The sequence below is a fragment of the Hemitrygon akajei genome, chromosome 7, assembly GCF_048418815.1.
Source record: "Hemitrygon akajei chromosome 7, sHemAka1.3, whole genome shotgun sequence".
Lineage (NCBI taxonomy): Eukaryota > Metazoa > Chordata > Chondrichthyes > Myliobatiformes > Dasyatidae > Hemitrygon > Hemitrygon akajei.
The window spans coordinates 23,382,646-23,405,600 of NC_133130.1; the positions used below are offsets into that span (position 1 = coordinate 23,382,646).

General features: G+C 44.2%; 1 protein-coding gene across 1 annotated transcript in view; it reads right to left on the reverse strand.

Moving 5' to 3' along the window:
* The window catches only part of riox1 (ribosomal oxygenase 1), a 93,423-nt gene that overhangs the window by 22,435 nt on the left and 48,033 nt on the right, over positions 1-22,955 (reverse strand). Inside the window, exons 10-11 of the mRNA XM_073050506.1 lie at positions 12,748-12,852; positions 1,290-1,434 (exon numbers count right to left, since the gene is read on the reverse strand). Of these exons, the coding sequence (XP_072906607.1) occupies positions 1,290-1,434; positions 12,748-12,852 (250 nt within the window). The remainder of the gene's footprint in view (positions 1-1,289; positions 1,435-12,747; positions 12,853-22,955) is intronic.

The following is a 22,955-nucleotide window of genomic DNA, read 5'->3' on the forward strand; positions in this document are numbered from 1 at the left end:
CTTTATCTTTTTTAAGAATTAGAGAAATAGAGGCATCATAAAAAGATTGTGGCAATTTACCTACAGTTAACACATCTTTAAAAATTTCTGCAGTATAACCATCCGGACCAGGGGCTTTACCTGAATTCATTGAAAAAATAGCCTCTAGGGACTGACCTGATTAATGACAAGAAGCATTGCTAAGGTGAATGGTCACAGTGGAGTTTAAAACGGGAGCACATGTGAGAAGAGGAAGATTTAAAGGAGACCTGTTTTTGCACAGAGAAAGTGTAGAGGCTGGTACAATTATAACATTTAGAATCCATATGGAATGAAGGTTCATGGATAGGAATGTGGGTCAAACACAACCAAATGGGACTAGCTCAGCGAGGCACTTAGATGATGTGCTTCATGTCCCAAGAATATCCCCAATCCACCGATATTAATGAAGTTCCTCAGTACTGGAATCGTTTTGCAGGATCAAACTGATGGTGAGGCAAAGGATTCAGAACCAAGACGCAAACAGGCAGATAAGCAGCACATCTAATGAAATGCAAAATAGATGCAGCTGCTTCATTTTGAATACTGATAAGAACATAAAAGAACCATGACAGCATATGGCTCTTCCAAATCAGCATGGAACTTATAACACAATGGAACGATTCAATTAGAGAGGCACCAGAGCACTGGGATGTACGGGCACTGTAAGGCTACTCAGACAATGTTGGGATATTATTAATTATCCCTTATGTCTTTGAACACAGTGAACATTTTAACAGGATATACCCAAAAATAATAAAGCAGCAGAAAGAAAAGCTTGATTATGGAGAAAGCTAAGGGTGTTATGAGCTTTACAAAGCAGAAACATTGCAAGGGGGGGGGGGGATTTGTTAAAGATAAATGGTATAAAGTGACACAGACTCGGGAAATAAAAGATGAAACAAACTGTTAGTAAACTGTATATTTAAAACTTACACAGTTGATAATAATCTACCACAGCATTTCAGAGGAGTTTGATTGGAGGCACAAGGAAAAAAATCAATCTGACTTATCTTTTTCTTACAGAAAGAACAAAAGATTTAAAATGTGATTTTTTTCTGGCTCACAGCAATAAAAATGAGCTGTTAGTGAATAATAGCTCAAGACAAAGTCTCAAGAGCGCTATGTACGAGATGAAGTGCCAAAACATTAAGTGTACAGCATTCACTTGCATTCCTTGCGGGCGAATGACTCTGAGAGAGCTGGATTTGCTCATTACTGCTTCTTTCACTCCCCTCAAAATGCTGAAATTCATAAAATAATCAACATACCTTTAGTAAGGATGGGCGGGAGGCAATCGTGAATAAAATCCTTGGCTTTCTGATCGACAGCAGCATCGATTGGTACATACTTGAGTAACTTTCTCATTAGATTGTAAATCTTATTATTAAATGCTTCCCTCCGTGGATCACCTTCCTGAGAAATAAAATTCAGATGTCAATCGTTTGTTGCAAAGTGGGAATTAATCTGGTAAGGGACAGCCTAAGCACACATGAGCAATATCAGCATTATGGGTCTGTGGTTAAAGTCCTACATCTTATGGCCTTATTAGATTCTTAATCAAGTCAGGGCCTGAAGGGATACGGAGTGAAGGCCAGAGTTTGGGGCAGACGGGGAAACGGATCAGCCACGCTGAAATGGTAGCGCAGACGTGATGGGCCAAATGGCCTAATTCTGCTCCTATATCTTGTGGTCTTATCACATTAGCACTCTGGAGACCTGGACCAAAGAACAGGAGAGAGTTCCAATCTAGCACAGCAACTGCAGAATTAAACATGATTAATGAAATACAGAAAAAATTGTCTGGCAATGCAATCACCAGATAATTACAAAAGCTCCCTCTGCATTACTGACCCTTGATAAGGAAATCTGCCATCCTGACTGCAGAGTAACTTAAAGAGATAAGGGAAACCTGAACACACAAGAGGCCGCCTGGAACATGGAGCAACAAACAGCTTGCTGAAAGAACGAGACTGATCCCAGGAATGAAAGGGTTAACACGCGAGGAGCATTTGATGGCTCTGAGCCATAGATCAGAGGTAAGAGGAATTTCTGTAGCCAGGGGTTGGTGAATCTGTGGAATTCATTGCCACCGATGGCTGTGGAGTCGAAGTCACTGGGTATATTTAAAGTGGAGGTTGATAGGTTATTGATTAGTAAGGGTGTCAAAGGTTATGAGGAGAAGGCAGGAGAATGGGGTTGAGCGAGATAATAAACTAGCCAGGATGGAATGGGCTAGTTCTGCTCCTATGTCTTATTGTCGATGTCAAGTGTGTTGAGCAGCATCTGTGGGAGGAAAGCAATAGCCAAAGTTTCCAGCTGAAACTCTACATCAGGACTGCCTTCCCACTGCACACACACGAAGAAACGTAAACAAATTGTAAAGCAATGATGATGCCATTGCCAGTTCAGTTATAATCAGCCACTGGTAACAATATCTCAGCTTGGAGGCTCACATGAAGGTGCTAGAATAGAATTGCAGATTGAATCCCAGATTGTTAACTCTCTCTGAAGGTGAATACAAAAAAGACAAAGCTTTCCTTTTCCTGAATAGACAACTAAAACAAATCCAAATGACGTATAAAGTCGATGCTTGGAAATAAAAAAGGCTTCTTTTAAAACTAGAGTAACAGGTTAAAAAAAGGCCCTCTGGATAAATTTTTATCTTTCTTTTGCCTTGTTAGTTGTCAACAGTATCTTCCTGTTAGAAATTGCTTCAGTCCTTGTTTTCAAAGAGTAGTATTTTAACGTCACTGAGGCTTGTCAAAGTTGTATTTCAAAGAACAAAGTATTGTTTTTTTCTGTATTTACTTGCAGGCAATGTGATCCTGTTTTCAATGGAGTGCCATACAAAAATCCTATGCAAGACTTGATTAGATGATCATGATTCAAGAACCAAACATTGAGGTAGGCAAAATGAAATAGACTTATTCAGTAGATCAGTCTGCATCCAAGCAGAGAGTCAGCACAGAAACAGGCCCTTTGGCTCATCTAGTCTTGTGTTGAACTGTTATTCTATGCATCAATGTGGAATGGTCACACCTGTAACACAGCCCTCCATAGGCCTCTCATCCATGTAGTTATCCGAACTTCTCTTACATGTTACAGTTGAACCCTCAACTACCACTTCTACGCTCTCACTACCCTCTGAGTTAAGTTAACCCTTTGGGTTCCCCTGAAATATTTTGCTTTTCACCCTTAACCCGTTACCTCTACTTCTGGTATCACCCAACCTCAGCGGAAAAAGCCGCTTGCATTTACCATATCCATACCCTCATAATTTTGCATACCTCTGTTAAATCTCCTCTCATTCTCCTAAGCTCCAGTGAATAAAATCCTCACCTATTCAACCTTTCCCTATAACTCAGGACCTCAAGTCCTGGTAATACCCTTGTAATTTTTTTCTCTGCATTCTTTCAACCTTATTGATATATTTCCTGTAGATGTGACCAGAACTGCACACACTCAAAAGTTGGTCTCACCTACTTCAACATAGCACTCCAACTCCTGTACTCAATACTTTGATTTATGAAGGCCACAATACCAAAAGCTCTCTTTATGGCCCTGTCTATCAGTGACACTACTTTAGAGGAGTTATGGACCTCTATTCCCAGAGCCCTTTGTTCTATAGCACTACATAGTGTACTACCATTCATTGTACAAATCCTACCCTGGCTGGTCCTCCCAAAATGCAATATCACACACTTCTCTGTATTAAATTTTAATCGATTCCCACTCCCAAGCAGTTCTAGTTTAAACTCTCCCCAATAGCCTTAGCAAACCTCCCTGCCAGCATATCGGTCCCCCTCGGGTTCAAGTGCAACCTGTTCTTTTTGTACAGGTCACGCCTGCTCCAAAAGAGGTCCCAATGGTCCAGAAATCTGAATCCCTGCCCCCTGCTCCAATCCTGCAGCCATGCATTTACCCTCCACCTCCCTCTGTGTCGCGTGGCACAGGCAGTAATCCCAAGATTACTACTTTTGAGGTCCTGCTTCTCAACTTCCTTCCTAACTCCCTGTAGTCTGTTTTCAGGACCCCCTCCCTTTTCCTACCTATGTCGTTGGTACCAATATGTATCACGACCTCTGGCTGTTTACCTTCCCACTTCAGGATAGTGTGGACGCGATCAGAAACATCCCGGACCCTGGCACCTGGGAGGCAAAGTACCATCCGAGTTTCTCTCCTGTGTCCATAGAATCGCCTGTCTGAACCCCTAACTATAGAATACCCTATCACTGCTGCCATCCTCTTCCTTTCCCTACTCTTCTGAGTCACAGGGTCAGACTCTGTGCCAGAGGCACGACCACTGTTGCACCCACCCCCCCCAACAGTACTCAAACAGGAGTAGTTATTGTTAAGGTGGACAGCCACCTAGTACTCTCTAGTATCCGACTCTCGCCCTTCCCTCTCCTTACTGTTACACACTTATCTGTCTCCCGAGGCCCCGGTGTTACTACTCACCTATAGCTCCTATCTAACACCTCCTCACTTTCCCTGAACAGACAAGGGTCATTGAGCTGCATCTCCAGTTCCCTAACGCGGTCCCTCAGGAGCTACAGCTCGACGCACCCAGCGCAGATGTGACCGTCCAGGAGTCTGGGAGTCTACCGGTCATCCCACATCTGACACCCAGTACAGAACACCAGCCTCACAGTCCTACTTCCTATTCCTCACAAGTAGCTTACCTCGCCTCGAACCGTTATCGCCGAAGCCCCCGTTGAACCAAAGTCCTCTTACTCTGTCTCCCTCTACTCCGTCACTCGCTCCTCAGAAGCCCACTCTATAAAGCCGTTTTCTTTTAAATCCTTCCCGCTGGTCAAACTCGCTGACATCCACGTGCTTGCGCAGGGATGGGTTAGTAAATTTGCTGATGACACAAAGGTTGGGGGTGTTGTGGATAGTGTGGAGGGCTGTGAGAGGTAACAGCGGGACATTGATTGGATGTAAAGCTGGACTGAGAAGTGGCAGATGGAGTTCAACCCAGATAAGTATGAGGTGGTTAATTTTGGTAGGTCAAATATGATGGCAGAATATAGTATTAATGGTAAGACTCTTGGCAGTGTGGAGGATCAGAGGGATCTTGGGGTCCGAGTCCATAGGACACTCAAAGCTGCTGCGCAGGTGGACTCTGTGGTTAAGAAGGCATACATCAACAGTAGGATTGAGTTTAAGAGCTGAGAGGTAATGTTACAACTACATACAATCCTGGTCAGATGCCACATGGAGTACTGTGCTCAGTTCTGGTCACCTCACTACAGGAAGGATATGGAAACTATAGAACGTGTGCAGAGGGGAGTTACAAGGATGTTCAAACAACAACACACACAAAATGCTGGTAGAACACAGCAGGCTAGGCAGCATCTATAGGGAGAAGGTCTCAGCCCGAAACGTCGACATCGCTTCTCCCTATAGATGCTGCCTAGCCTGCTGTGTTCTACCAGCATTTTGTGTGTGTTGTTGTTTGAATTTCCAGCATCTGCAGATTTCCTCGTGTTTACAAAGATGTTGCTTGGATTGGGAAGCATGCCTTATGAGAATAGGTTGAGTGAACTTGGCCTTTTCTCCTTGGTGCCTCTCATCAGAAGATGAGAGGTGACCTAATAGAGGTGTATTAAAATGATGAGAGGCATTGATTGTGTGGAGAGACAGAGGCTTTTTCCCAGGACTGAAATGGCTAGCACGAAAAGGCACAGTTTTAAGGTGCTTAGAAGCAGGTACAGGGGAGATGTTAGGGGTAAGTTTTTTTTGTTTGTTTTTTTTTTAAACACAAAGAGTGGTGACTGCATGGAATGGGCTACTGGCGATAGTGGTGGAGGCGGAAACGACAGGGCCTTTTAAGAGACTCCTGGACAGGTACATGGAGCTCAGAAAAATAGAGGGCTATGGATAACCCTAGGTAATTTCTAAAGTAAGTACATGTTTGGCACAGCATTGTGGGCTGAAGGGCCTGTATTGTGCTATAGTTTTTCTGTTTCTTCTAAGCTGCCCATGACATCCCAAATCTTCGTGTCATCTGCAAATCTGCTGATCTATTTTACCACACAATTACACAGATCATTGATCTTACTTTACTGTCACCGAACAATTGATACTAGAGCGTACAATCATATTAGCGATATTTGTTTCTGCACTTCGCGCTCCCTGAAGTGCAAATCAAAGTAAATACAATAAAAATTTAAATTATAAATCATAATTAGAAAATAGAAAAAGGAAAGTAAGGTAGTGCAAGTCAGGTCCAGATATTTGGAAGGTACGGCCCGGATCCGGGTCAGGATCCGTTCAGTAGTCTTATCACAGTTGGAAAGAAGCTGTTCCCAAATCTGGCCATACGAATCTTCATGCTCCTGAAACTTCTCCTGGAGGGAAGAGGGGCAAAAAGTGTGTTGGGTGGGTGGGTCTTGTCCTTGATTATCCTGGCAGCACTGCTCCGACAGCGTGCGGTGTAAAGTGAGTCCAAGGATGGAAGATTGGTTTGTGTGATGTGCTGGGCTATGTTCATGATCTTCTGCAGCTTCTTCTGGTCTTGCACAGGACAACTTCCATACCAGGTTGTGATGCACCCTAGAAGAATGCTTTCTACGGTGCATCTATAAAAATTAGTGAGGGTTTTAGCAGACAGGCCAAATTTCTTCAGCTTTCTCAGGAAGTAAAGGCACTGGTGAGCCTTCTTGGCAGTGGACTCTGCTTGGTTAGGTCATTTGTGATATTCACCCCGAGGAACTTAAAGCTTTTGACCTGTTCCACCTGCACACCACCGATGTAGATGGGGTCATGCGGTCTGCTACTCCTTCTGAAGTCAACAACCAATTCCTTCGTCTTGCTGACGTTGAGGGATAGGTTATTGTCTTTGCACCATGCCACCAGGTCCTTAATTTCCTCTCTGTACTCAGACTCATCATGATCTTGATGACAAACCAGAGTCAGCACCGGCCCCTGCAGTGCACCACTAGTCACAGGCCTCCGGTTAAGACAGTTAACCATCTACTACCACTCTCTGGCTTCTCCCATGAAGACAACGTTGAATCCAGTTTACTGCCTCATCCAAGTGACTGAACCTTCTTGACCAGCCTCCCATACAGACTTTATTAAAGACCTTGCTCAAGTCCACCTATACAATGTGCACTACCTTCCTCTCATCAACAGAAATATCAAATCAGGCTGAACCTTTTCATTGGAGCTTAAAAATTGGACCTGCAGTTTTATGTTATTGTCATATAAAACAGAAACGGACCGTTCAGCCCAACTATCCATGCTGCTATTTGAGCGAGTCCCATTTGTCTGTATTTGGCCTCTATTTCTTTAAACTTTCCTTATCCATGTACCTGTTGAAATGTCTTTTAAATAGCGTAATTATATCCACCTCCACCACATCCTCTGGCAGCTTGTTCCAAGTACCCACCACCCACCGTGTGAAAAAGCTCTCTCACACACATTCCCTTTACATCTTTCCCCTCTCACCTTAAACCTTAAGCCGTCCAGTTTAAGATTCTCCTGCCCTGGGGAAAACACTGTGACTTTTTAAACTTTTATAAGGTGACCTCTTGTCTCCTTTGCTCCACGGAAAACAGTCTCTCCCTTTAAAAAGGGAAAGCTTCTCCCTGTGGAAAGCGGCCAGTGAGTGAGTGGGCCAGTGAAGGAATGGAGATTTGAGGCTTTGACGAGAAGAGGCTAAGGACGAGCTTCACTCCAAGTGAGGTAAGGCCGGGTAAGTTCCTTTCAAAGGAGAAAGTTTCAAAAGTTGAGGCAAGTATTGGGTAGGTCATGGCAGCTGAGATCAGCCCCATGGTTTGTTCATCCTGCAGCATGTGGGAAATCAGGGGTACTTCCGGTGTCCCTGACGACTACGTGTGCAGGAAATGTGTCCAACTGCAGCTTCTGGCAGACCGCATTGAGCGTCTGGAGCTGTGATTGGATTCATACTGGAGCATCCGCGATGCTGAGAAAGTCGTGAATAGCACGTTCAGTGAGTTGGCCACACCGCAGGTAAAAGCTACATAGGCAGAAAGGGAAGGGGTGGCCACTAGACAGAGGGGTGTAAAATGAGGGTAGAAGCAAAAACTAGTAAGGTGAAAAGTAAAAATGGTAGGCAGGCAAATCCAGGGCAAAAGGCAAAAAGAGCCACTTTTCAACATAATTGTATAAGGGCTAAGAGTGTTGTAAAAACAAGCCTGAAGGCTTTATGTGACAATGCGAGGAGCATTCGTAACAAGGTGGATGAATTGAATGTGCAGATAGTTATTGATGAATATGATATGTTGGGATCACAGAGACGTGGCTCCAGGGTGACCAAGGATGGGAGCTCAACATCCAGGGATATTCAATATTCAGGAGGGATAGACAGGAAAGAAAAGGAGGTGGGGTAGCATTGCTGGTTAGAGAGGAGATAAACACAATAGAAAGGAAGGACATTAGCCTGGAGGATGTGGAGTCGATATGGGTAGAGCTGCATAACACTAAGGGGTAGAAAACGCTGGTGGGAGTTGTGTACAGGCCACCTAACAGTAGTAGTGAGGTTGGGGATGGCATTAAATAGGAAATTAGAAATGCGTGCAATAAAGGAACAGTAGTTATAATGAGTGACTTCAATCTACATATAGATTGGGTGAACCAAATTGGTAAGGGTGCTGAGGAAGAGGATTTCTTGGAATGTATGCGGGATGGTTTTCTGAACCAACATGTCGAGGAACCAACTAGAGAGCAGGCCATTCTAGATTGAGTATTGAGCAATGACGAAGGATTAGTTAGCAATCTTGTCGTGCGAGGCCCCTTGGGTAAGAGTGACCATAATATGGTGGAATTCTTCATTAAGATGGAGAGTGACATAGTTAATTCAGAAACAAAGGTTCTGAACTTAAAGAAGGGTAACTTTGAAGGTATGAGACGTGAATTAGCTAAGATAGACTGGCAAATGATACTTAAAGGGTTGACGGTGGATATGCAATGGCAAGCATTTAAAGATTGCATGGATGAACTACAACAATTGTTCATCCCAGTTTGGCAAAAGAATAAACCAGGGAAGGTAGTGCACCCGTGGCTGACAAGGGAAATTAAGGATAGTATCAAGTCCAAAGAAGAAACATATAAAGTAGCAAAAAAAAGCGGCACACCTGAAGACTGGGAGAAATTCAGAGACCAGCAGAGGAGGACAAAGGGCTTAATTAGGAAAGGGAAAAAAAGATTATGACAGAAAGCTGGCAGGGAACATAAAAACTGACTGTAAAAGCTTTTATAGATATGTGAAAAGAAAAGAAAAAGATTGGTCAAGACAAATGTAGGCCCCTTACAGTCAGAAACAGGTGAATTGATCATAGGGAACAAGGACATGGCAGACCAATTGAATAACTACTTTGGTTCTGTCTTCACTAAGGAGGACATAAATAATCTTCCGGAAATAGTAAGAGACCGAGGGTCTAGTGAGATGGAGGAACTGAGGGAAATACATGTTAGTAGGGAAGTGGTGTTAGGCAAATTGAAGAGATTAAAGGCAGATAAATGCCCAGGGCCAGATGGTCTGCATCCCAGAGTGCTTAAGGAAGTAGCCCAAGAAATAGTGGATGCATTAGTGATAATTTTTCAAAACTCCTTAGATTCTGGATTAGTTCCTGAGGATTGGAGGGTGGCTAATGTAACCCCACTTTTTAAAAAAGGAGGGAGAGAGAAACCGGGGAATTATAGACCGGTTAGTCTGACATCGGTGGTGGGGAAAATGCTAGAGTCGGTTATCAAAGATGTGATAACAGCACATTTGGAAAGAGGTGAAATCATCGGACAAAGTCAGCATGGATTTGTGAAAGGAAAATCATGTCTGACGAATCTTATAGAATTTTTTGAGGATGTAACTGGTAGAGTGGATAGGGAAGAGCCAGTGGATGTGGTATATTTAGATTTTCAAAAGGCTTTTGACAAGGTCTCACACAGGAGATTAGTGTGCAAACTTAAAGCACACGGTATTGAGGGTATGGTATTGATGTGGATAGAGAATTGGTTGGCAGACAGGAAGCAAAGAGTGGGAGTAAACGGGACCTTTTCAGAATGGCAGGCAGTGACTAGTGGGGTACCGCAAGGCTCAGTGCTGGGACCCCAGTTGTTTACAATATATATTAATGATTTAGACAAGGGAATTAAATGCAGCATCTCCAAGTTTGCGGATGACACGAAGCTGGGCGGCGGTGTTAGCTGTGAGGAGGATGCTAAGAGGATGCAGGGTGACTTAGATAGGTTAGGTGAGTGGGCAAATTTATGGCAGATGCAATTTAATGTGGATAAATGTGAGGTTATCCACTTTGGTTGCAAGAACAGGAAAACAGATTATTATCTGAATGGTGGCCGATTAGGAAAAGGGGAGTTGCAACAAGACCTGGTTGTCATTGTACACCAGTCATTGAAGGTGGGCATGCAAGTACAGCAGGTGGTGAAAAAGTCAAATGGTATGTTGGCATTCATAGCAAAAGGATTTGAGTACAGGAGCTGGGAGGTTCTACTGCAATTGTACAAGGCCTTGGTGAGATTGCACCTGGAATATTGTGTGCAGTTTTGGTCCCCTAATCTGAGGAAAGACATTCTTGCCATAGAGGGAGTACAGAGAAGGTTCACCAGATTGATTCCTGAGATGGCAGGACTTTCATATGAAGAAAGACTGGATTGACTAGGCTTATACTCACTGGAATTTAGAAGATTGAGGGGGGATCTTATTGAAATGTATAAAATTCTAAAGGGATTGGACCGGCTAGATGCAGGAAGATTGCTTCCGATGTTGGGGAAGTCCAGAACGAGGGGTCACAGTTTAAGGATAAAGAGGAAGCCTTTTAGGATCGAGATGAGGAAAAACTTCTTCACACAGAGAGTGGTGAATCTGTGGAATTCACTGCCACAGGAAACAGTTGAGGCCGGTTCATTGGCTATATTTAAGAGGAAGTTAGATATGGCCCTTGTGGCTAAAGGGATCAGTGGGTATGGAGAGAAAGCAGGTACAGGGTTCTGAGTTGGATGATCAACCATGATCATATTGAATGGTGGTGCAGGCTCAAAGGGCCGAATGGCCTACTCCTGCACCTATTTTCTATGTTTCTAACATCTCAATGGATGGGCAAGTGAGTGTAATTATTCCCTTTTGTTCAAGAGCCTGATGGTTGAAGGGTAGTAACTGTTCTTGAACCTGGTGGTGTGAGTCCTGAGGATCTTGTACCTTCTACCTGGTGGCAGCAGCAAGAAGAGAGCACGGCCTGGGTGACGAGGATCTCTGATGATGGATGCTGCTTTCCTGCGACAGCATTTGATGCAAAATGTGCTCAATGGTTTACCTGTCATGTAGTGGAATGAATCCACTACCTTTTGTAGGATTTTCTGTTCAAAGTCAGTTGAGGCTTCAAAGCCTTTGAGACTCCCTGGATGTGTTAATAAAAGTGGTTCTAACAAATTTAAGTGAGGGCTTCCTCCACATAATTTTCACTCATCTCCCCCTCTCTTCTTAAAATCCATTCACGACGTGGGTAACCCAGCAAGCTCAGTATTTATTGCCCATTGTTTCTATTGACTACAGTCCTCCAGTTCATGCAACACCCTCTCTTGTTTAGTCATCTCCTTCCTCCAGTACGGCGACCTGAACTGCACACCATATTCCAGGTGCAGTCTACCATTCTCTTGTATAACTGCAGCATGACCTCCTGCTCTTGTACTCGAGGCCCTGTCCGCTGAAGGCAAGCATGCCTCACATCTTCTTCACCACCTTGCATACCTATGTCACCACTTCCAGGAAACTATGAACCTGTGTACTGTGCCCTCTCTGTTCCACAACACTTGCCAGGACATGCTGTTACATACTGGTTTAATTTCTCAAAATGCAACTCTACTCGGGTGTCTGAGTTAAATGCCATCTAACATTCCTTTGCCCTCTTTCCTAATTGACTTAGAGCCTATTGTAACGTTCACTGTCCAGTGTGGTATCAAACCTGTCTATGTCATCTACATTCTCAACCAAATCATTAAAAAGCATGACAACAGGAGCCCCAGCACCAATCCCTGCAGCACACCACTTTCCACATGGCCTCCACTCTAAAAACTCAGTCCTTCACTTTCACCCTCTGACTCCCTCCGCTAACTGGCTAGCTCACTCTGGATTCCACACAATCTGATCTTCTGTACCAGCCTAGAATGAAGGACGAGTTGGGACAGATACAGGGGACAGAGAGAGGAACAAAAAGGAAAGTTCCACGATGGATGGCTGGAGGAGGGTGTGGTGGTGGAATGGGGAAGAAATTCAGTGATAAAACTGGACAGTGCAAAAATCTAACTGTGTAAGTCAAGTTGTAGAAATAAAAGCTGAGAATGTCAAATGGGAAGAACAGAAAGATAATTTGAAATGGTCCGTCATGCCGTTGAGTTTAGAAAGGTGAGATATGCCTATCCAACAGATGATGATCTGTTTCTCAAATTTGCATGGAGTTTCAATGAGTTGGGTGCAGAGGTCAGAGTGGGAGGTGAATTCAAGAGGTGAGCCTGCGATCTATATAAACTGCACAAAAACATTCTGTAAGATGCCTACCCAATCTGCATTTAGTGTCCTCAACAGAGAGAAGATGTTGTGAGCGTCACTGGGCAACAAAAAGAAATCTTCCATTCTTTAGAAAGATTGTGAAGTATTACGACAAGACATTATTAACACAGACTTTGCTGAAAACCTTACTTTCAATTGTAATAAAAACCTATTCTGACAAAACAGAGGGAATTTACTCTTTCAGAATTCTGCACTCCCATGTATTCCAGGTAATCAAGAGGCAAGCCTTCACGAAATTCGACATCATCTTCTATTGCCAAGTCCAACGCAGCAGGAAACATCTGTAACATGAAGAAATAAATCCTATTTTAATCATGCCTTTGAAATATGTATCTGTAGTGACAAACATGGATTCAAACTATTCACAGTTACAGAGTTAGGGTACTCTAACTTTGCAGTTATGTCACTGGACTGATAATGCAGGAAGGTGGGCTAATTTACACGAGACGTGGAGTACAGAAGAAGAACATGACATGATTTCAAATCCTACCGGCAACACAAGAGATTCTTCAGATGTATGAAATCTTGAGCAACACCCACAACATACTAGAGAAACTCAGCAAGCCAGCCAGCATCTATGAAGGGAAATAAACTATCGACGTTTCCGGCTGCACCCCCTCATCAGACCACTCCTGAGACCAGGCACGATAGCTAGAAGAGCCATTGCCTTGCGGTGCCAGAAACCCAGGCTCAATTACAGAGTTCATATATTCACCCTGTAATTACGTGGGTCCTCCACTTTCATCCCGAGGGCTCCTGTTTCCCCCCACATCCATAAAATGTATGGGTTGGTACTCAATCAATCACTCTAAACTGCCCCTATAGTGTGGGCAGTTGATGAGGACATAGGAAGAATAATAAAAGGGATTAATGGAGTAATATTACATGGGTAGTTGATGGTCGGCACGATCTCTATGGGCTGAAGGTCTGTTTTAATGCTGTGTTTCCATGTACCGTACTGTGCAGAAGTCTAACTTTACACATTGCACTTGGCTGCTGCTTCAATAAAAAAAAGGCACATTTCATGATGATAAACCTGATTCTGATATGGGGCTATTGTGGGCTGAAAGTGGGAAGGGGGCAGGGAGAGGGGAATCATAGATGGGAAAAGGGGAAGGGAGAGGGAAGCACCAGAGAGACATTCTATAATGATCAATAAATCTAATTGGTGTCTCAGCGCTGGGTGTGTCTGTACCTGCGCCATTCCCCCCCCCCCCCCCCCCCCACCTGCCCCACACCCCTCTTGCCGTGCTCCCCTCTAGCCATTCTCAACATCCTTTGCTCCGGGCAGATTTACAAACTCGCTCTCCTCCATGTTGACTAATATAGTAAAAGTAGTAGGCATCCGGGGGGGGGTGTCTGTGTAGATAGATAGATAGGATAGATAGATATAAATAAAAAAAAGAAGAAATTTCTGGAGAGGAGTGTGGTTCACTGATATTCTCTACCCCAGGGGCTATGACGGCCAAGTCACTGATTGCAAACCAAACCGAGCTTGGTAGATTTTTGGATATTAAAGGAATACAGGTGACCCCTGTGTACTGGTGGAGGATAATTCCATCTGCTACGTTACCCAATCTTCCAGGAAAGCTCTGTGAGATTCCATAACGCAAACCATTGTCAACTGTGCACGCACCAGGAAATGCCAGTTGGAAAAAGTGGTTGGTTTATTTACTTTCTTCTCTGTGAGAACGAATTTTATTGTCTCAAAATTTTGGGTAGCGATTTGTGAATTTGGCAAGGGTGAATTTCTATGACCCCCAAAGTTGTAATGTGGGGATTGCTCATAAAGCGATGTGGGGATAGAATAGTTTAACAGAGGTAAATCAGTCATGGCAGAGCATCGTGACAGGATGAAGTTTCGTTTGAGCTTATACATTTCAATAAAGCCTTTGAATCATCTAATTAATAGTTACGTGGTGTTACTCTTAACCTGGCTGAAAAGATAAAGAAGCTGCCATAAATCAGCTGTAAAAATCCACTAATTGGTATTTTATGTTGTGTTGAATGTAACCCCACCAGATCCAGGATGGTACAGCTCAAGATGGTGCTGTAGCAGACCAGCATAACCACCAGAGGCTGCTGTAGCACACACTTGATCATTACCTCGTGAGATTCCGCAGATGCTGGAAATCAAGTTCAAAGTAAATACACAACCCAAGATTCATTTTCTTGTGGGCATATAGTGTAAATCCAAGAAACACAATAGAATCAATACAAGACAACACCCAGCAGGATGAACAATTAATGTGCAAGAGACAACAAGCTGTGCAAATGCAAAAAGGGGGGGGGGGGGGGGGGGAAGTAGTAATAAATAAATAATCAATAAGTATCAGCAACATGAGATGAAGAGTCCTTGAAAGTGGGTCCATAGGTTGTGGGAACATTTTAATGATGGGGCAAGTGAAGTTGAGTGAAGCTATCCCCTCTGCTTTAAGAGCCTGATGTTTGAGGGGTAATAACTACTCCTGAAGCTGGTGGTGTGAGTCTTGAGGCTCTGGTACCTTCTTCCTGATGGTAGCAGCAAGAAGAGAGCATGGCCTGGATGGTGGGGGTCCTTGATGATGGATGCTACTCTCCTGCGACAGCACTCCTTGTACATGTGCTCAGTGGTGGGGAGGGCTCTACCAGTGATGGGCTGGGCCGTATCCACTATTTTTTGTTGGACTTTCCACTCCAGGACATGATGCAACCAGTCAATATACTCTCCACCACACATCTATAGAGGTTTCTCAAAGTTTCGGATGTCATGTTTTCTTCATAGCATTTACGTGCTGGACTCAGGACAGGTCCTCTAAGATGAAAACACTGAGGAATTTAAAGTTGCTGACCATCTCCAACTCTGATCCCCCAATGAGGACTAGCTCATCAACCTCGGTTTCCTCATCTTGAAGTCAATAATCATCTCTTTGGTCTTGGTGGCATTGACTGAGGGGTTGTTGTTATGATGCCAATAGCGTCACCGGCGAACTGAAATATGGCCTTGGAGTTGTGCTTAGCCTCACAATCATTAGCATAAAGGGAGTAGAGCAGGGGACTATGCACATAGCCTTGTGGTACAAAATGCTAGAGGAACTCAACAAGTCAACCTATGGAGGGGAATAAATAGCACTTTGTCCGTCCCCATTGATTTTTCTCCTGGCACTTATCCCTGCAAGTGTGGCAAGTGGCTATACTTGCCCCTGTACCTCCCCTCTCACAGTCATTCACGGCCCCGAACAGTAGTTCCGAGTGAGGCGACACTTCACCTGCGAGTTTTTTGCAGTCATCTACTGCACCAGTGAAACCTAAAGCAGGCTAGAAGGCCACTTCACCAGGCACCTTTGCTCTGTTCACCACAAAATGCACAATTTCCCGATGACTACCCATTTCAATTAAATTTCCCATTCTGACGTGAATGTCCCTGGCCTCCTCTCCTGCCACAACGAAGCCATCCTCAGTATGGAGGGGTAACACCTCATAATCCAACCTGATGGCCTGAATATCGATCTCTCTAACTTATGATAATTTCTCTCCCTCTGCTCTTCTCTCTTTTATCCATTCCTCCATTCCTCTCTCTGGTTACTCTTTCACCCCTTCTCATTACCTCCCTCCGGTTTCCCTTCTCATCCTCTCCTTTCTCCCATGGTCCACTGTTCTTTCCTATAAGATTCCTTCTTCTTAAGCACTTAACCTCTTCCACCAATCATCGCCCAGCTTCTTACCTTATCCCCCCCCCCACCGATATGAATTACTCATCTGCAGATCTACCAGTTAATTTCTGTCACCAACTTCACAAAAAATGGCTTCTCACCTTTTATCTGCATTGCTGGCTCTATGGACTTGCTAGATTCGCATATTAACTACCTAATAAGCTTGTAACAGGAAGTTAAAAGCACAAGTCACTGTGACAACTCCTTAACGTAAAGCCAAACCCTTTCTCACTCTGTGGCAGAAATGGAACAATTTACACTGTTCAATCTTATCCATTAAAAAGGTTACTTACAATTACACCTTTAATTTTTCCATTCTAACAATGAATGCAACCCTTACGTCAGTCTCTTTCGGAACTTCATTTCCCTTGAATTCACCCACTCTGTTTCAGTTGCTTCTTAAAGCTCCCAAACAGGAGAAAATAAGCAGATGCTGGAAATCTAAAGCAACACACAAAAAATGATGGTGGGACACAGCAGCATCCATGAAAAGAGTAAACAGTTGACGTTTCGGGCTGAGACCCTTTGTAAAATTCCCGCCGCTGCCTGTAAGGAGTTTGTACATTTTCCCTGTGACTACACAGAATTCCTCCAGGTGCTCTAGTTTCCTCCCACGTTCCAAAGATGTATCGGTCAGTAGGTTAATTGGACATTGAAAATTGTCCCATGATTAAGCTAGGATTAAATTAGCAGATCGCTGAGTGGCACAGCTCGAAGGACTGATTCCGCGCAATACCTCAGAAAGATAAATTTGAAAAACTCATTGGTGGAGTTCTATTGCTCGTGACCTCTGACGCTGTCTGTGTGGAGTTTGCACACAAACTCCTTGTGGATCAACTGAGCTTCCTCTCACGTGCCAAAGACATGCAGATTGGTAGGTTAACAGTCCCTGGCATGTTTGTGTACAGTCAGCCCTCCGTATCCGCGAGGTTGAACCCACGCGAATGAAGTGATGTGTAAGCATACCCTGCTGTAGCCTCCCGTCATTTCACAGATCCTCAGTCTCTCTCCAGCACTCGTTGTTTGAGCATTGTTCGCCTTGCGTCTCGTTCGTTTGCTACTTATGTTGTGAGCGAGAGGAAGGAGTTTAAGGTTAGTAAGGGATGGCTGGCTAGCGATGTAAAGCGCTGCAGCCTCAAGAACTTAAAGATCATGGGAGAATCGGCATCGGCTAATGCCGAGGCAGCATCAGCGTTCCCAGAAGAGCTACGATGGTTGCGTCTGTACTGAACACGTACAGACTTTATTTTCTTGTCATTATTCCCTAAACCAGTGGTCCCGAACCACTGGGCCGCGGGCCGCAAAGCATGTACTACTGGGCCACGAGGAAACGATATGATTTGGTGATATGAAACGATATGAGTCAACTGCACCTTTCCTCATTCCCTGTCACGCACACTGTTGAACTTGAACACATGCGAGGTCATTACCCACGCGACGTCATCAGTTGGTCATTAACCTACAACTACTTGATGAGTGAAAAACAAACATCGCTTGAGAGATTCTTTGGAAGAGGTGGTAGGGGACATAAAAGTCCTAACGGTGATGATAACGCAGAGACAGCTGAGGCCGAGACTGCAAAAAAAAAAAAAGAAAGCTTCCTTCAACAGAAAATACGACGAGTCGTACATAAAATATGGCTTTAATGTGACCGGTGACTCGCACGCTCCAAGCCCCCCGTGTGTGATATGTGGAGACAAGCTGTCTAATGAGGCAATGAAGCCCTTAAAACTGCTTCAGCACCTCGAGTCCAAGCACCCTGCACTTAAAGACAAATCCATTGAGTTTTTTGAGCGAAAGAACGTGAGCAAGCGTGACAGAAGCAAGTGCTGAGAGCCACCACCTCCACAAATGCTGTTGCTCTGAGAGCATCGTACTCAGTGGCTAGCCGTATCGCTAAGGCTAAGCAGCCTTTCACTGTTGGTGAAGAATTGATTCTGCCTGCTGCCAAGGACATGTGACATGAGCTGTTGGGAGAAGCTGCAGCTAACAAGATGGCACAGGTTTCTCTTTCAGCTACCAGTTTCAAGGAGAATCGATGACATAGCGGAGGACATCGAAGCACAGCTTAATGAGTCACCAAGGTAGGCTGTCCAGGTCGACGAGTCTACCAATGTCAACAACAAGGCAATACTGCCAGTTTATGCGTGATATATATTTCAAGACAATGTGCACGAGAATATGTTGTGTGCACTGCCTCTGCCAACTAACACAACTGGGGCAGAACTATTCAAGTCTTTGAATGACTACATGTCAGACAAACTGGACTGGTCATTCTGTGTTGGAATATGCACAGACGGGGCTGCAGCTATGACTGGACGTCTGTCTGGTTTCACTACCCGAGTCAAAGAGGTTGCTCCTGAATGCCAGTCTACACACTGTGTCATACACAGGGAAATGCTGACTAGCCGAAAAGTGTCACCTAATCTTAACAGCATATTGAGTGACGTTGTTGAAGTTATCAATCACATCAAAGCAAAAGCCCTTAACTCACGTCTGTTTGAGCAGCTTTGCGAGGAAATGGATGCAGAGCACAAACGCCTTCTCTTTCACACTGAAGTCAGGTGGCTATCGAGGGGGAGACCCCTAGCCAGGGTTTTTGAGTTAAGAGAGCCGCTACAGAGATTTCTTTCAGGAAAAAAGTCACCACTGGCAGCACACTTCAGTGACGAGGAGTGGATAGCAAAACTCGCCTATCTGTGTGACATCTTCAATCTACTCAATGAACTCAATTTGTCACTTCAGGGGAGAATGACAACTGTCTTCAAGTTGGCAGATAAAGTGTCTGCTTTCAAAGCCAAACTAGAACTGTGGGGATGGCAAGTGGACAGGGGCATATTTGACATGTTCCTAACATTAGCTGGGATTTTGGGAGAGACTGAGGCTGCACCGTCCTTCTCACAGCTGGTGCGCGATCACCTATCTTCGCTGTCGACAGAATTTGAGCGTTACTTCCCAATCGCAAATGACCCAAGACGTGCAAGGGAATGGGTCTGTGACCCATTTGTAAACGTCCCTGGTGAATCATCCATGTCAATGCGGGAAGATCATCAACTCCTCGAGCTTGCAAATGACGGTGAGCTGAAAAGTATGTTAGACATAACATCTCTGCCGGCATTCTGGATCAAAGTCAAAGCAGAATATCCTGAGGTAGCCACGAAAGCACTGAAAACATTGTTTCCATTTCCAACATCATATCTCTGCGAAGCGGGCTTTTCTGCAATGAATGCAACAAAAACTAAATTGTGGCATCGATTGGACATAAGGAACCCCTTTTGAGTATCGCTGTCTCCCATCACTCCTCGATGGGACCGTCTTGTTGCAGGGAAACAAGCCCAGGGCTCCCACTGATTCAGCAATATTGGTGTGTTGCAATGATTTTATATGTTCATACAAGGAAAATATGTGCTGTGTGTTTAATATCCAAACGCTACTTAAAATGTTATGACGCTATTGACTTGTAAGTGACTTATAATCGACATCACTATATTCATGCAAGGAAAATATGCGCTGTGTGTTTAATAGTAAATTCATTAGATAAACACTTTTAGAAATAAAATTGAGTGTATTAGCCACTTATAAGTGACTTCTAGTTGACTTATCACCTACATTCCAGTCGTGATTAACACCTCCTCTCCCCGTTAGCCGATCGGCAAGAATATTGTCAATATTAAACCGGTCCGGGGTACAAAAAATGTTGGGGACCCCAGCTCTAAACAATACAGTATAACAACTATTTACATTGTATTAGGTATTATAAGTAATCTAGAGATGATTTAAAGTATATGGGAGGATCTGTGTAGGTTATATGCAAATAACACGCCATTTTATATAAGGGACTTGAGCATCCACGGATTTTGGTATCCGGGGGGGTTCCTGGAGACAGTCCCCCGTGGATACAGAGGGATGACTGTGTTGATAATGGTGGAAACTAGGGGAAGGTGATACGAAGTTGTGGCCTTACAGGTGGACAGGCAAACGTAGATGTTAGGACATAACTTGGAATACTGTTACAGTTTTAGTCACTCTGTTAGAGGAACTACTTCACAGAACTGGAAAGAGTGCAAAGATCGAGGAGAACGTTGCCTGGACTTGTTGCTGGAATGTTGCTTGAGTGACAGGAAGAAGCTGGGCAGGCCAGGACTTCATTCGCCATAGCGTAGGATACAAAGGGGATGACATTACAGAGGCAATAACAAGTGTACCTTCCAAGTTATATTAACATTTTTTAAAAAGGTTTTTAAATAGACTGCTGCCATCAGGAAGAATTTACAGGGGCCTCAGTATTCACACAATCAGGTTCAAGAACAGTTACTACCCCTCAGCCAACAGGCTCTTGAACCAAGGGGAGAGCCAGCATGACTTTGTGTGGGGCAGTTTGTGTCTCACCAACTTGATTGAGTTTTTTTGACAAGGTGATGAGAGAGATTGATAAGGGTAGAACACTGATTGTTGTCTCCATGGATTTTAGTAGGCATTTGACAAATGGGAGGCTATTCCAGAAGATTAAGATGCATAGGGTCTATGGCGAAGTTGCTGTTTGGATTCAGAACTGGCTTGCGCATAAAAGGCAGAGGGTAGTGGTTGTAGGGAGTCACTCAAATGGAAGCTCTGTGATTAGTGGTGTTCCACAGGGATCTGTACTCGGACTTCTGCTGTTTGTGACGTTTACAAATTATCTGGATGAAAACGTAGACGGGTGGGGTCAGTAGGTTTGCAGATGATACCAAGACTGGTGGAGCAGTGGGTGGTGTAGGTAGGAGACTGGCAAAGAATACAGTGCTAAAAAGATCAGTCGCAGACAGGGCAGAAAAATGGCAGGTGGAGTTTATCCCAGATAAATATGAGGTGTTGCCCTCGGTAGGGCAAATGCAAGGAGACAAGGGCAAGATCCTTAGCTCCATGAAAGCGGCGACACAGTTTGATAGGGTAGTTAAGAAGGCTTATGGAATGCTTGCTTTTGTTAGTGGAGGAACTGAGCTCAAATGTCAAGAGGCTATGTTTCAACTTTATAAAACTCTAGTTAGGCCACATCTGGAGTATTGCATAGTTCTGGTCACCCCACTATAAGAAGGATGTTTGAGGCTTTGGAAAGGGTGCAGAAGAGATTTGCCAGGATGCTGCCTGGTTTAGAGGGCATGCGCTATCACAAGAGGCTGGATAAACTTGAGTTGCTTCCTCTTGAGTGGCAGATGCTGAGGGAAGATCTGATGCAGGTTTACAAGATTATGGGAGGTATGGACGGAGTTGTCTGGGATGTCTCTTTCCCAGGGGAGCCATGTCTAATGCAGAGGGCATGCATTGGAGAGGGGGGTTAGGTTCAAAAGGGATGTGAGAGGTAAGTTTTTTACTCAGAGAGTCATGGATGCATGGAATGCGCTGCCTGGTATGGTGGTAGAAGCAAGTACATTAGAGGCTCTTAAGAGACGTCTTGATAGGCACATGGATGCCAGGAAAACGGAGGGATATGGACATTGTATAGGTAGGAGGATTAGCTTTAGGGGTTTTTGATTTACCTTTTAGCTGGTTCAGCACAACAATGTGGGCTGAAGGGCTTGTTCCTGTGCTGAACTATGTTCTACGTTACTTCACTCAACATGGTCCTTCACTCTGAGAGGGACCAATATTCTTGTGGGCAGGTTTACATGCGCTGTTGGGAGTGGTCTAAACTAATATGGCAGGGGGATGGGAACCAGCATGATAGATCCGAGGATGAGCAATCAGGTTTACAAGGTTTTACAGAGCAAAGAGTGTTGTACCACAGAGGCAAAATTCAAAAGAACACAGGACTGAAGGTGTTGTATTTAAATGCACATAGCATTTGGAATAAGATGGACGAACTCGTGGCACAATTAGAGACTGATTGGTATGACACTGTGGGCTTCATTGAGTCGTGGCTGAAAGAAGGCCATAGTTGGGATATTAAAATCACAGGATATACTTTGAATCGAAAGGACAGGCAAGCAGGCACAGGCAGTGGTGTGGCTTTATTGGTGAGTGATGGAATTACATCTTTAGAAAGAGGTGACATAGGGTCAAAGAATGTCAAATCTTTGTGGGCTAAGTTAAGAAATTGCAAGGGTAAAAAAACCATTATGGGAGTCATACAAAAGCCTCCAAATAGTAACCAAGATGTGGGGTTGAGATTGCAGAGGGAGCTGGAAAGGGCATGTAATAAGGGTAATGTCACAATTGTAATGGGGGACTTCAATATGCAAGGGGATTGGGAAAATCAGCTTGGTGTTGGATTGCATTAAAGAGAATTTGCTGAATGCCTACGTGGTGACTTTTTAAGAGCAGCTTGTGCTCAAGCCTACTATGGGAAAGGCTGTTTTAGATTGGGTGTGGTATAATAACTCAGATCTTATTAGTCAGCTTAATATAAAGGAATCCTTAGACGGCAGTGATCATAATATGAGTGAATTCATACTGCAGTTTGAGAGGGAGAAGCGTGAGTCACATGTATCAGTATCATTATGGAATAAAGGGAATTACAAAGGCAGGGGAGAGGAACTTGCCGAGGTGCACTGGATGGGGTACACTGGCGGGGATGACGGCAGAACAGAGGTGGCTGAAATTTCTGGGAATTGTTCACAAGGCACAGGATAGATATGGGAAGTTGTTCTCTAACGGTAGGGTTAGGCAACCGTGGCTGACAAGGGACTGCATAAGAGCCAAGGAAGGGAATATAA